The sequence below is a fragment of the Pteropus medius genome, unplaced genomic scaffold (genome assembly GCF_902729225.1).
Source record: "Pteropus medius unplaced genomic scaffold, Ma_sr-lr_union100, whole genome shotgun sequence".
Lineage (NCBI taxonomy): Eukaryota > Metazoa > Chordata > Mammalia > Chiroptera > Pteropodidae > Pteropus > Pteropus medius.
Window position 1 is genome coordinate 435,911 of NW_024351646.1, and position 12,118 is coordinate 448,028.

General features: G+C 47.7%; 1 protein-coding gene across 5 annotated transcripts in view; it reads right to left on the reverse strand.

Annotated features, from left to right (window-relative positions):
- HDAC6 (histone deacetylase 6) overlaps nucleotides 1-12,118 on the reverse strand; it is a 19,656-nt gene that overhangs the window by 6,831 nt on the left and 707 nt on the right. For 3 of the 5 annotated variants that reach the window (XM_039843737.1, XM_039843740.1, XM_039843738.1), the window contains exons 2-20: nucleotides 11,552-11,671; nucleotides 11,339-11,467; nucleotides 11,116-11,204; nucleotides 9,206-9,290; nucleotides 9,075-9,115; nucleotides 8,260-8,356; nucleotides 8,017-8,114; nucleotides 6,936-7,040; nucleotides 6,743-6,811; nucleotides 2,477-2,603; nucleotides 2,298-2,363; nucleotides 2,147-2,206; nucleotides 1,980-2,069; nucleotides 1,540-1,646; nucleotides 1,384-1,451; nucleotides 974-1,148; nucleotides 758-886; nucleotides 437-605; nucleotides 12-145 (exon numbers count right to left, since the gene is read on the reverse strand). In XM_039843737.1, the coding sequence (XP_039699671.1) occupies nucleotides 12-145; nucleotides 437-605; nucleotides 758-886; nucleotides 974-1,148; nucleotides 1,384-1,451; nucleotides 1,540-1,646; nucleotides 1,980-2,069; nucleotides 2,147-2,206; nucleotides 2,298-2,363; nucleotides 2,477-2,603; nucleotides 6,743-6,811; nucleotides 6,936-7,040; nucleotides 8,017-8,114; nucleotides 8,260-8,356; nucleotides 9,075-9,115; nucleotides 9,206-9,290; nucleotides 11,116-11,204; nucleotides 11,339-11,467; nucleotides 11,552-11,641 (1,928 nt within the window). In that variant the 5' untranslated portion in view covers nucleotides 11,642-11,671. Of the gene's footprint in view, nucleotides 1-11; nucleotides 146-436; nucleotides 606-757; nucleotides 887-973; nucleotides 1,149-1,383; nucleotides 1,452-1,539; nucleotides 1,647-1,979; nucleotides 2,070-2,146; nucleotides 2,207-2,297; nucleotides 2,364-2,476; nucleotides 2,604-6,742; nucleotides 6,812-6,935; nucleotides 7,041-8,016; nucleotides 8,115-8,259; nucleotides 8,357-9,074; nucleotides 9,116-9,205; nucleotides 9,291-11,115; nucleotides 11,205-11,338; nucleotides 11,468-11,551; nucleotides 11,672-12,097; nucleotides 12,116-12,118 lie in introns of those variants that run through there. The other 2 variants (XM_039843739.1, XM_039843742.1) reach the window with 2 other exon arrangements.

The following is a 12,118-nucleotide window of genomic DNA, read 5'->3' on the forward strand; positions in this document are numbered from 1 at the left end:
GGAGCCCTCACCGCAGAGCATGCCCACTGATGACCTGGGCATGGCGAGCAGCCACAGCTACAGAGTTGAAAAAGCAGAAACCACAAGCAGCATCCTGTTCTGCATGGTGTCCCGGAGGACGCACCACAGCAACACCATTCAAAACCTGGGGGAGGAGCAGGGAGCCAAGATCAGACAGACTGTTGCCCTCATGGTTTTTCCTTCCCTTGTCCCCTTGCTTCTCCTCTTCCCTCTCTCCCACTACTAGCTGCTAGGGGCACCCAGCTCCATATTCTCATACCCCTGGCCACACTTCCCAGTGAGCAAGGCCTCTGGTGAACAGGGGTCTCTTCCCCATCCCACTTTTCTCAGGCCCTGCCCAACTCTCTCCAAGCTACCTCTCTCCATCCCCTAGGACCACCTCTCGAGCTGGAACCCCACTCCAAAGCAGATGCACCTCTCCTGCCAGCACAGCCTCCACAAGGCAGCATGTGGAGCCGGCAGCCAGCTTCGCACAGGCGAAGGTGCTGGGGCATATGTAGATGGAGTCAAAGTTGGCACCCTCGCGGTGCAGCTCCCGGGGTTTCATCTTCTCTGTGGCCCGCAGACGACCCACATACTCAGCACTGGAGGCAAAGAGGGAACACCAGGTACAAGTGGTTCTATCCCCTTCGTGGCCCCTCCCATGTCCCCCAGCAGCTCTATGTACCCGGGCTCCAGCTCCCAGTTAGCATGTGTGCACTGAGACCCCAAACCACTCGGGGCATGAGGGTCTGACCTGTGGCAGGTGAGCAGCTCAGCGTCTGTGGCAGGACGTGCAGGCAGGATGAGGCAGCGCCTAGAAAGGCCCAGCTCCTCCAGACGGCACATGATCTGTGAGATGCGCTGGGGCATCTCGGGGTGATGGCTGGGAGATGGAGAACACATACAGGGCTTAGTGCTTGAGGAGGGAGACAGACCCCTGCCCACTCAGCCTGGCCCTCCAACCACATACTTATCCCACAAGTTGTAGTGACCCATCATCTGTTGGTCGTAGACCAGCCCTGTGCGAGCCTGCAGCACTGGCCACGTCAGGATTGGGAGCTCAGGGGGCTGCCATGGTTCCTCCTCCTCCTCTTCCTCCTCTTCTGCATTGTCCCTCTCCACGTTGTCCTCCTCCAGGGTCTCACCTGGAAGGGGAGGCCACATTCACCCTACTCCCCTATCCTGGATCACTATAATACTCTGGAACTCAGTTTACCCAAATGCGAAAAGGGTTGAGAGGCCTGAAATCAAGACCCAGTGAGAGAGAGGGCCTGACCCTCCCTGAGCAGCCCAGGAAAGTCAGAGTGGGGGTCTGGAAGAGTCTCTCTCATGGCTCATTCCATTCCTGACCCCCAACTAAGCCCACTCCCTGTCTCCTACCTGATCTCACAAGGACTTCCCAGAAGGGCTCCAGGGCTTCCAGAGCGCAGGACAGTGAAGACTGGGCACTGAAGGACAGGGGATGGGAAAGTGTGACCAAATGCCCCAAGATGGGCAGTGAGGGTCTCATTTTTCCCCTCCTCCACATGGGCTCACCTTGGGCAGGGGGCACCAGGGGACTCCAGCATGGGGCAAGGGTCTCCCAGGAGGGTGTGAAGTGAGGCACTGACGCCCTCAGCCAGGGAGCGGAGGTTGTAGCCACCCTGGGACAAGAGTGTAAGCGGGGTCAGGAAATGACCAGACTTTACCAGGGAAGAGTAGCAGTAATACTACTCAGGTGCTGAGTAAATGTCAAGCAACAAGGAATTTAGAAGGTGACTTCATTTCGCTCGCTGGACAGTGTTATGAAGTGATTACTACTAACACTGTGCCCATTTCACATAAAGAAAGCGGAGGCACAAAGAGGTTCAGTGATTTAGGCAAGGTTGTCCAGCTGAGAAGTGCAAATGCTGGGACAGGAACTCCTGCCAGACTCGAAACCTTTGTTCTTATGTCCTCTAGGATCCACAGGCTCAGAGACCAAGCGAGTCACTCACCTCCAGAGACAGGATCAGTCTGCCTCCTGCCAGACCCATGAGCAGATGGGTTAGCTGGGCAAACCCTGCCGGAGTGGCAGCCATCTCACCCTGAGGGGATGCGAAAAGTCAGCCTGGCTCCATGTAGCCCCTTCTGCCTACCTGCCACCCCAGGGAGCCCGTCTTACCTTGGGGTCCCCTTGAAGGGCATCAAATCCAGCAGCCACCAGGACCAGCTGGGGGTGGAACTGAGTGGGGAAAGGACTACATGAGACCACCTGCCCTCACGCCCCATCCCTAACCATTGCCCTGCTCCAACACACCCCAGACCCCCAGGACCTCAAGGGCGACTGGCAGTAGGACTTGCAGGAAAGCAGCAATGTAGTCGGCATCTCGCATCCCCACCTGTAGACAGGGGCACACACTGATAAGATAGGGATGTTCTGCTCTCTGTCCCGAACCGGTGGAAGGGTTGGGGTGGGCCTCATTCTGGGGGCAAAGGGTGGGCAGACACTGACCTGGTTCCAAGGCACATTGATGGTGTATCCCTGTCCCTGGCCAAAACCTGTGGTGGACCAGTTAGAGGCCTTCAGGTGGGGCCAGAATCGACCCTGCTCGTAGCGGTGGATGGAGAAATAGAGCACGCTGAAGGCAGAGAGAGCAGGGGGTTGAGGAGTCAATCCCCCCAGACAACCCCAACCCACAGCTACCAGAGTTTCCTCAACTGTTCATTCTCTCATTATTTTCCCAATTCTTTAATTCACACATTCATGCATTCTTCCATTTATTTATCCATTACTTCACTCACTCATTCATTTCTTCTCTTACCAGAACTCTTCCCTTAGCAAAAACACTGCTGCCTGTCAGTGCTCACCCGGGTCCAGCTCCAAGACTCAGAGAGCTAGAGGCTCAATCCCAACCCCCAAGGGTTCCTGACCCTGTGGGGACTCTAGATCATGCCTGCCCATCCACCTACTCCTGTGACCAAGGTGGTAACAATGAACAAACCCTGTGATGTTGGGAGGCCCACAGGGAACATGGGGCTTAAAGTCAGCAGGAGCCAGCTAAGGCTGACAAGAGCATCAGGCCAGGCTGGGGAGCTTAGTGTTTCCCCTGAAGGAAGTGGGAGTCTTAGGGGCTAGGGTTAGGGCAGGCGGGACTCGGTTCTGTGTGTGGAGCTGCAGTGGGAGTGCTAGCTAGGGCTCCATGAGGCCAGTGAGGGGGGCAGTTTCTCTTCCCAGTATCTCACAGGCTACCTCTACTACTTCTTCGATTGTATAAGTGAGAAACCGAGCACTCAGAGCAGTGAGGGGAACTGACACGCAGAACAGATACTGAAAAGACACAATGGTCCAGAAAGCCCAGCAGGTGGCTGTGGGAGGGCTTAATTCTGACTGAAGTAATCCAAATGAATAATCTCTCATCCATTCATCCATCTGTTCATCCGCTCCCTGCCTTGTTCCAGGAAGGATTTAAGGCAGCATTCTTTTCCCCTTTTTAGGGAAATGCAAGAAATAGTGGTAAGCAATTAATCTAGACAAACCTGACAGTCTCATTTTAATAAATGCTTATAATGTTGTGAAATTTAATGCAATTGTTATAAAAAGATCCTTGAAATTTAAGAAAAAATATCTTGGAATTAGGGAATGAAACCCATGTGAAAGTTTAAGGCATTGAGTAGGTGGAGGATAATTTTTTTTTTGACTCTGATAAATATCAGTTCTAAAGTGTTTTTATTTACTAAGTTAACCATTAAAGGAGGAGAAATACACAGTAGAACATAAATATTATCATCAGGGAGAAGAAAGAATTAAAGAAAAGATTTAAAGAAAACCACCCCAGAAGAGAGCCACCAGAGTTAACAGAAGAACTAATACCCAGGAAACTAAGCTTATAAAGCAAATAGAAGATTTTAAAATAAGTTCAACTGACTTCCAGTGAAGGAATGGTGGATTGATAACAACAGGTTTACCTCCTCACTCTCCTATGATCCCACTCAAAAGACAGTAAAGGAATTTTAAACAAGTATCCACCCAGAAAGACAGAATGGGAGAAAGGATTCAGACAATAAGAGGTTTCAACAAATCCCTGCAAAATACTTTGAGGCTCCAGGAGCCTGCGGGGATGACCTGGGGTTTCCCTTCTAGAGAAATCAAGCACAGATCCAGGTCACTGCACACAAAATCAGTCCTGAATAGCCAACTCACCGAATGACTAATTCACTAAATTTACTTGTTTCTTTTAACTACTTAGCTTTAATTTGCCTGTTTTCCTGTTTTCATAAAAGTCTTTTAAGGACTATCCAACTTATCTCTACCCCATGACCCTGTTGTTGGAGTTAAGAGACCGAGAGATGGAGAGCTGGGAGATTGAAGAGCATGGATAAATTCTTTTTCATTTATACATTCTTATTCATAAGGAAGAATGCATCGAACATATTCACAATTCCTCATATCCCTGCATATAGTCAACGATATATCCACAAAAGAACAATGCATTTATTAAAACAAAAAAAGATTAATGATATTTTAAAAATGTTATTAATTTGCTTAGGCATGCTATTATGGTTATGCTCTAAAAAATGTTCTATGTTTTAGATATATTCTGATATATTTACAGAAGAAAAGATAAGGTATCTGGGATTAACTTTGAAATAATATAAGAGGGCAGCAGTGAGGGAAGGTATAGATGAAACAAGATTGTCCAATGAGTTGATAAATATTAAAGCATTCAATTCAATAAGTCAGAAATGAACAAAATAAAAAACACAGGAAGAAATTAATTTCTTCTGATGAAAACAGAAAAAATAATGAAATACGAACAATAAACAATAAAACAGTGAAGATGGCCAAAAAAGCCAAATTCTAAATTTGAAATAAGTAAAATTGACAAACCTTTGCCAAGGCTGAGCGAAAAACAAAGAGATGTCATTCCAAGAAGATTCTCTCTCTCTTTTTTTTTTTTTTTTTTTGGTATTTGGCAGGAATCTATCTAATGCCCGCCTCCTTGCCCACACTCCTTAAAGTTGAGAAGACAGTAGACATTTCCTGCCACTGTCACCATCTTGGGGAAATGCCTTTCAGGAAACAGACCCACATGCATCACAACAGGTTAGCCCCAGGACAGCCACCTGCAACAGTGCATCATTCTTAGGTATAAATGGCCAAATAAAGATTGCTAAACATTTGAGGAAAACTGAAGAAAACTTAAAGCACTTCTAATTATTACTCAATGAAAACATGATTAGGAATGAGAGGCTACAGAAACAGGGAAAGAAAGTGCTTTTGGAGATTAAAAGAATGTCTAAATACATACTTCAACAGAAAGGCTGGAAGGGAAAGTTGTAGAAATCTCCTAGGACACAGCAAAAAGAAAAGGAAGTAGAAAACAAGAGATAAAAAATGAGACACAGAAGATTGACCCAGGAGTTCTAACATCTAACTAACAGGAAGAGACCAGAAAGAATACAGTAGAAATCATCAAAGATCGAACAGAAGAAAACTTACAAGGATTTAAGAAAGGCACGAGTCTTCAAATGTAAACTCTCTACCCACTGCTAAGCAGAATGAGGGGCCAGGGTGAAAGTTCAGAACACTGGGGATAAAGAAAAGACTCTAATACCTTCAGGGAGGAAAATACATTACCCAGAAAGGAATGAAAATCAGACTAACATCAGGCACTTATTAGTAACACTGAATGATGGAAAATAATAAAGCAATGTCTAGAGAACAGCAAACCTAGATTAGATAATGGGCCATGGATGCTCAGGATCTATGGGGGGGAAAGTAGATTCTACACAGTCAGTTCAATAGAAGGCTTGATAAAACAACTGCTTAGTAGTGTCCCCTATTGAAAACGATGCACTCAATCACTTTCTGCAGGAAGGGCAAGCTGGCACCCTTTTTGGAGGAAAGTCTGGCAGTAGATCCCAGACTTTAAAGCATGCTGATCCTCTGATCCAGTAATCCATGATTAGAAATTCATCCTGTAGGTATACTAAGAGAAGTGTAAAATGATATATTTACCAGACTATTCACTACAAAACTGTCTATGATAGTAAAAACTAGAACTAGGAAACGTCATAAATGTCCTGGAGTTAAATGACCAGAGGTACAGCCATACAATGGAACACTGTACAGCCCTTACAAAGGGTGAGGTGCTTTTTAGGGGCACTAACATGGGGCAGTGTCCACCACATGCTATTAAATGCAAAAGCAAATTGGCAAAGACCATATAGAGGATTATCCCTTTAGGCAATGTATTAATAATAATGATGATAATGAATATTCATACATTTACAGGAAAAATTCTGTAAGGATATAACCTAAACTATCAACAGTTATTTTTGAGGTGATGGGAATTACAACAGATTCACTGCTATAGACATTTCTGTATTATTTAATTTTTTTAATAAATACTTTGCAGTAGTCATAATTAGAAAAAAATAAAGCAGTGATTTGAGGTTCACTTCAGCTCCAGGGTAAATTGATGAATGAGATCTCAAAATATCATGGGCTCAAATCTCATCTCTTCCCATTCTCCTCTGTGTGATCTCATAACCTGTAAGTCTCAATTCCCCCATCTGTAAAATGGGAAACCCAAAAGTCCCTGTCTCAGTGAAATTAAGAGAGCAGACATGCAGAGAGAAGCACAGAGCCTGGTCCTAGGGCGGCAGACCCAATGAATGTGAATGCCTTCCCTTCCTTCTTGGGCCCCTTCTGGCTAGGCCTCTAAGGGTAGGGGTGGCTGGGAGTCTAGCATCTGGGGTGGCACTTGGGGCATACCTGGGGTCTTGGTCAAAGGTGAACTGTGTTCCCTGACCGTGGTGAACATCCCAATCCACGATAAGGACCCTGTGAGCAGAAGAGAGGGGAGCACTGTGTTAAGGATCCAGGTGCATCTGGGGGAAGTACCCAGACCAAGCTACCCTACCCTGTGCCACCCCTATCACACCTTCCCCTCCTGCTTGCTGTTTACCTCTGAATGCCATGCTTCTGTTGAGCGTAGCGGGCAGCCACGGCCACATGGTTGAACATGCAATACCCGTCCATGAGACTGTGTTGGGCGTGGTGTCCAGGAGGCCTGGGCAGGACAAGGAAAGCCACGGACTAGGCGGGGGCGGGGGGGGTCTTCCTCTGCAGAGACAGACTGCCCCTGCTCTCTAATCCTAGACTAACAACTATGCCAGTGCTGATGCCCACCAATCTGCCAGGAACTGAGTAACTGGGACCTTCGAACCCTCACCCCCAGTCTATTGCTCTCTCTCTGAAGGGAACTTGATAATGCTCATTAAAATTATCAATGCATACACCCTCACACCCAGTCATTCTGCTCCTGGGGACTTAGCCTACAACTTATATAACAAAAAGTGTGAAATAACATATTTATAAATGGACAACAATATTTGCTGTGGCATTTTTTTCTTGAAACAGCAAATGATTGGGGGAAACCCAAATGCCCAACGTTAGAGAGCTGGTTAACTTATTGTACACTTGCACAATGGTGCTCTACATGGGTTTAAGCTAGACACTGTTAGGAAAAGCTTTCTAAGATGTATAAGTGGAAAATGTATGGTATGAAAGGGAGTGTGTTAAGTGCTGGAGTACTCCTGAAAAAATAGGGAGGGAAGAGAAAGTCTCTATCTTCTGTATTTCATCAGTTCTAGGATGCCAATGGTGATAAGATATACTATGATTTTACATGCCAGCCACAAAGCAGAAAATGTAGCCAACTGAATTCTGAGATGTCACTGTTTGTAAGATGCATCTGGATTTCAAGATGTTACCAATATGAAAAAAAATGCATGTTAGCATCAACGAAATATGGTATTTACTCCACGAACAGGCACAGACTGTTTCTTGAGGACACTGGTTATAGTGACTACCTACAGTAGAGGAAGCAGGTGTATGGGAGGCAGGGACAGGGTTGGGAGGCAAATTTTCTTGTACCCCCTTTTGTACCTTAAGCATGTAAATACACTACCCATTACCAATACATTTTACAATTGAGAGAAGGACTTTTTTAAAATGTAAAAAAGCCAAATGCTAGCGGGTCCTACCTGATGATGGCCATGCCATTCCGGATCTCTGCCCCCAGGACTGCATCCACCAGCCTGAGGACGGAGCCTGAAGCCAGGCAGGCGCAGGTGTATGAGTTCTGGAGATACAGTGGGGAGCCAGAGAAGGCATGAGGGAGAGAGCAGCCCTGCCCACTCAGATACTATCCCCAGGGTGGGGTGAGTGTGGAGGTGGGCATCCCCAGGATTACTACCACCCTCTGCTCTCACAGTTCTCATCCATACCGGATGCAGATAAACTGAGTCATAGGTGTCTGCTAGGATACGGAGTTCTCCCTCATTCATGTATTGGGTTGTCTCCATCAGATCAATGTATTCTAGGCTGCAGACACAGATGGGGGATGAGATTCAGGAATCTACCTCCCTCCTTGGCCCTAAGCCAGGACCCTGTCCCCTCCCCAGCTAAGCCTTCCATGCACCAGACCCCTGGACAAGTCAGACATCCTCAATTGTCAATCTGGGCAAACAGCTGGGAAATAGGCCATACTCTCTACTTCTTCCTTAGCCCTTCTCATTTCCAGTAACATCCCTTGCCCTCTGCTCTAGCCATACCAAATCCTATTGCCAGGACTTTGGCCAGATTGTTCCAGCTTTCTGTATCTCCCTTCCTTCAGTTCTCCTCTTCATCTGACTGATTCTTTTCTCCTCTTAAAACTCAGATCAGACATTCCCTTTGCCAAGTTAGCTTTCCTTGGGCCATACCACACAAGGCCCCTTCCCGCAGTCCCCTGGAAAACCCCTTGATTGCTCTTTCCACACATCTACCAGCTGTTTACACAGCAGATTATAACAACGATAACAGCTCATCATGGGCTGATGCTATGTCAGGCACCATTCTAAGCACCCAGCACATATCAAACCCTCCTGAGAAACTTATGTTTACTAGCCCCCATGTTATAGGTGATGACATTGACATTCAGAGAGGCTCAGTGACTTGCCCAAGGCCAAAGCCCATGACATTCTTTCCCAAAGCATTCACTCTGCCCTGGTGGGCTCAGGGTAGCCTCTTCCCCAACCCTACAAGGCTTCCAACCCTTCACCTGTGAACCAACATCAGCTCCTCCTTTTCAGCAAACCGGGCCTGGGAAGACACAAGGAACAAAGAGCCAAGGCAGTCACCACACCCAGGTCCTGCCAGCTCCTGCCCTCCACCCAGGGCTGGGGGACTCACCTGAAAGGACACACAGCGGTCCAGGAGGCCCTCCTGGATCAGTTGTTCCTTGATGGCATGGAGCCGCTCGGGGCCTTCAGGGAAGCTGGGTTGGCAGAAATATAGTCACATGCATACATAGACATATATATGAGGACACTATTGAGCAGCACGTCTGTCCCTGCACATCTTTCCATCCACTCTTCCACAACTGCTCATGCCAGCGGCTTTGGAGTCACCCCTGGTGCCTGTTGGCTCTGTTCTCAAAATACATCCAGAGCTTGTCCCTCTCCTTATCACCTCCACTGCTGCTACCATAACCTCCTGCCTAGCCTATTGCAGTCAGCTTTTCATTGGCCTTCCTGCTTTTGCCCTCACTCCCCCCAATAGTTCTTTCTCTGCACAGCAGCCAGACATCAGTTAAAACTCAAATCGGATCATGTCCCACCTCTACTCGAAACTTTCTCGTGGCTCCCATCTCATCAAACCAAGTACTTTCCAGCTATTTTCCTCCCCGCCTAGAACACTCTGCTCCCAGATGTCTCCACAGCTCTCCCCCTCACCTCTTTCAGGTCCCTGCTCAAATATCAGTGAGGCCTTCCTTGACCATCCTATATAAAACTGGAGTCCCCTCTACTGCGCTTTCAGCTACCCTCTCTCCCATGTCAGTGTTTCTCCACAGCACATCTTTCTAACACACTGTACCATTTACTTTTTGGTTGTTCACTGTCTGTCTTCCCCCTTGAAAATGTAATCTCCACAAAGGCAGAGGTTTTGTTTGTTTTGTCTACTGCCACATCCCTAGCTCCTCAGGAGTTGGTAGATCTCTATTTAGTAATGAAGTCTTTTGCCTTCCTGAGTCTTCCATTGGGATAGGGTAGATAAACTGAACTGATAAACACATAAGTATAATAATGACCAAAAAATGACATGGACTAGGAAGATCTTGAAGATTGGGTGTGGGGGGAGGGAATGGCCAGGCAAAGCCCTCTCTGAGTCTCTTTGAGATATGAATGTTAACTGGGAGGAGAGAAGGTAGAAACAGATCTCTGGAAGAGAGACTGGCCAGGGTAAAGACCTGAGATGAGGGAGTGCCTGGCATGTTAGAAGAACAGCAAGGGGACCGGTGTGGGTGAAGTGAGTAAAACAAAGTGAATGAGGGGGATTGGCTGATGAGGTCATCAAGTCGATGTGGAGCCAGATCACATAGAACCTAAGAGGCCAGGAAGAAGAATTTAGACTTTACCTTGAGGGCAACGGTCTTCCCTTGAAAGATTTTAAGAAAGAGAACATCATCTCATACATATGTTTTAGGCTGTTGTGTGGAAAATAGACAGCAGGGGTGAGGGTGGAAGCAGGAGACCAGTGAAGAGGCCTCTCAGTCTCAGTGAGTGATGATGGTGGTGGCAGTGAAGACAGTAAGGTCAGGTACTGCATACATTTTGAATACAGAGCCAAAAGAATTTGCTGATGGATTACAACATGTGTGAGCGAATGAGAGGTATAATTCTTCCCTTTCAGCACAAATGTCATTTCTTCAAGGATGCCTTCTGGGAACCCTGGATGCTAGTCTAGGATCCTCTATTTAACACTCTTGAAGCCCCTGGTCTTAAGCCCTCCTTCATTAAACACTTCATATTGCTGTTGGCTGTTTAATAATCTGCTCTTCTACTCATCTATCAGCTCCTTGAGAAGGGACCCTGCCCATCTTGTCCAACACATTTGTATCACCAACTCCTGGCACACAGGAGTTGTGATACAATAAATGTTTGCTGGCTAAATGAAAAGAACTCTTCCAGGCCTGAGCCTCACCTCCCTAAATCATCTGTTCCCAGTCTCTAGGCTAGTGTAAGAAAGGATTTGTTCTTGCTAATCGCTCTAAGAGTGCGTATTTGTGTGGTTCAGGAACAGTCTGGAGTAGTCAGCCTCACCTGTCATCCCAGAGGCAGTGGAATTCATTGAGCTGCTCATCTAACACCAAGCCAGTACCAGACAGTGTCTTGGCCTCAACGTTCAGATCCTGCAAAGAAAAAAATGGGTAACACGGATCCATTTAGGGCCTGAGTCAGAAGGAACATCCCATACTGTCCAGGATGGAGAAACTCAGGGTTTTGATTGTCACAGGAGGCTAAATTGTGGCCAGGCCTCTCTCACCAGCCCTTGCAGCCCCACGATTAGGTCTTGCCCTGTTGCCTGGCTGAGCTTCTTCATTCTGCCTTTCTTCTTAACTTCTGCTAGTTTGGGGCTGGAGTGGAGCGTGGCACCCTTCTTAGTACCTCGCTTCTGCCAAACAAAAAGAAGTGTCAGAGTCCACTGCAAAGCCCACTGCTTCCCCTCCCCCTCACCAGGATGGGTCTGGGGCCTCACCGAGGTGACGTTGGAGTCGTGGGGGGTCGAGTGGGGGTTGTGCCTACTCCGCGGCTTGGTTGTGGTGGAATCCTGGCCAGTGGAGGTCATGGTCGGGGAGACTTCACCCCTAACGCTGTTCTGGGGGGTGCAGTAGAGGTGACTGAAGGGGCTGGGGTGCCCTGAGGACCCCACATCCCAGCCCCTTCCAAGGCCACGCCCCTTATACTAGTCTCCATCTGTTATGCTATGCTATTCCCCCACCACCTTCTAAACTCCGCCTCTCAAGGCTCTCTCCCTCCACTGGGGTGTCCATTCCACGAGGTCCCGCCCACTTCACTAGACTCCACCCCTTTGCCACTATTCTTTCCCCTTTCAAAGTCTTGCCCTTTCAAAGAGCAATTAACCCCCAGGCTCAGGCCATTCTAGGGCCCGCTCTTTCCAGAAAATCACTGCCTCTCCCTCTCTAAGCCTCATTCCCAGATCCTTTAATTCCTCACAGCCTCGCCCGGACCCCACCTCTTCACTGACGCCCTTTCCAGCCAATCTCCCTGGATAATTACCCACCCTTTCTCTCAGCCAGACCCA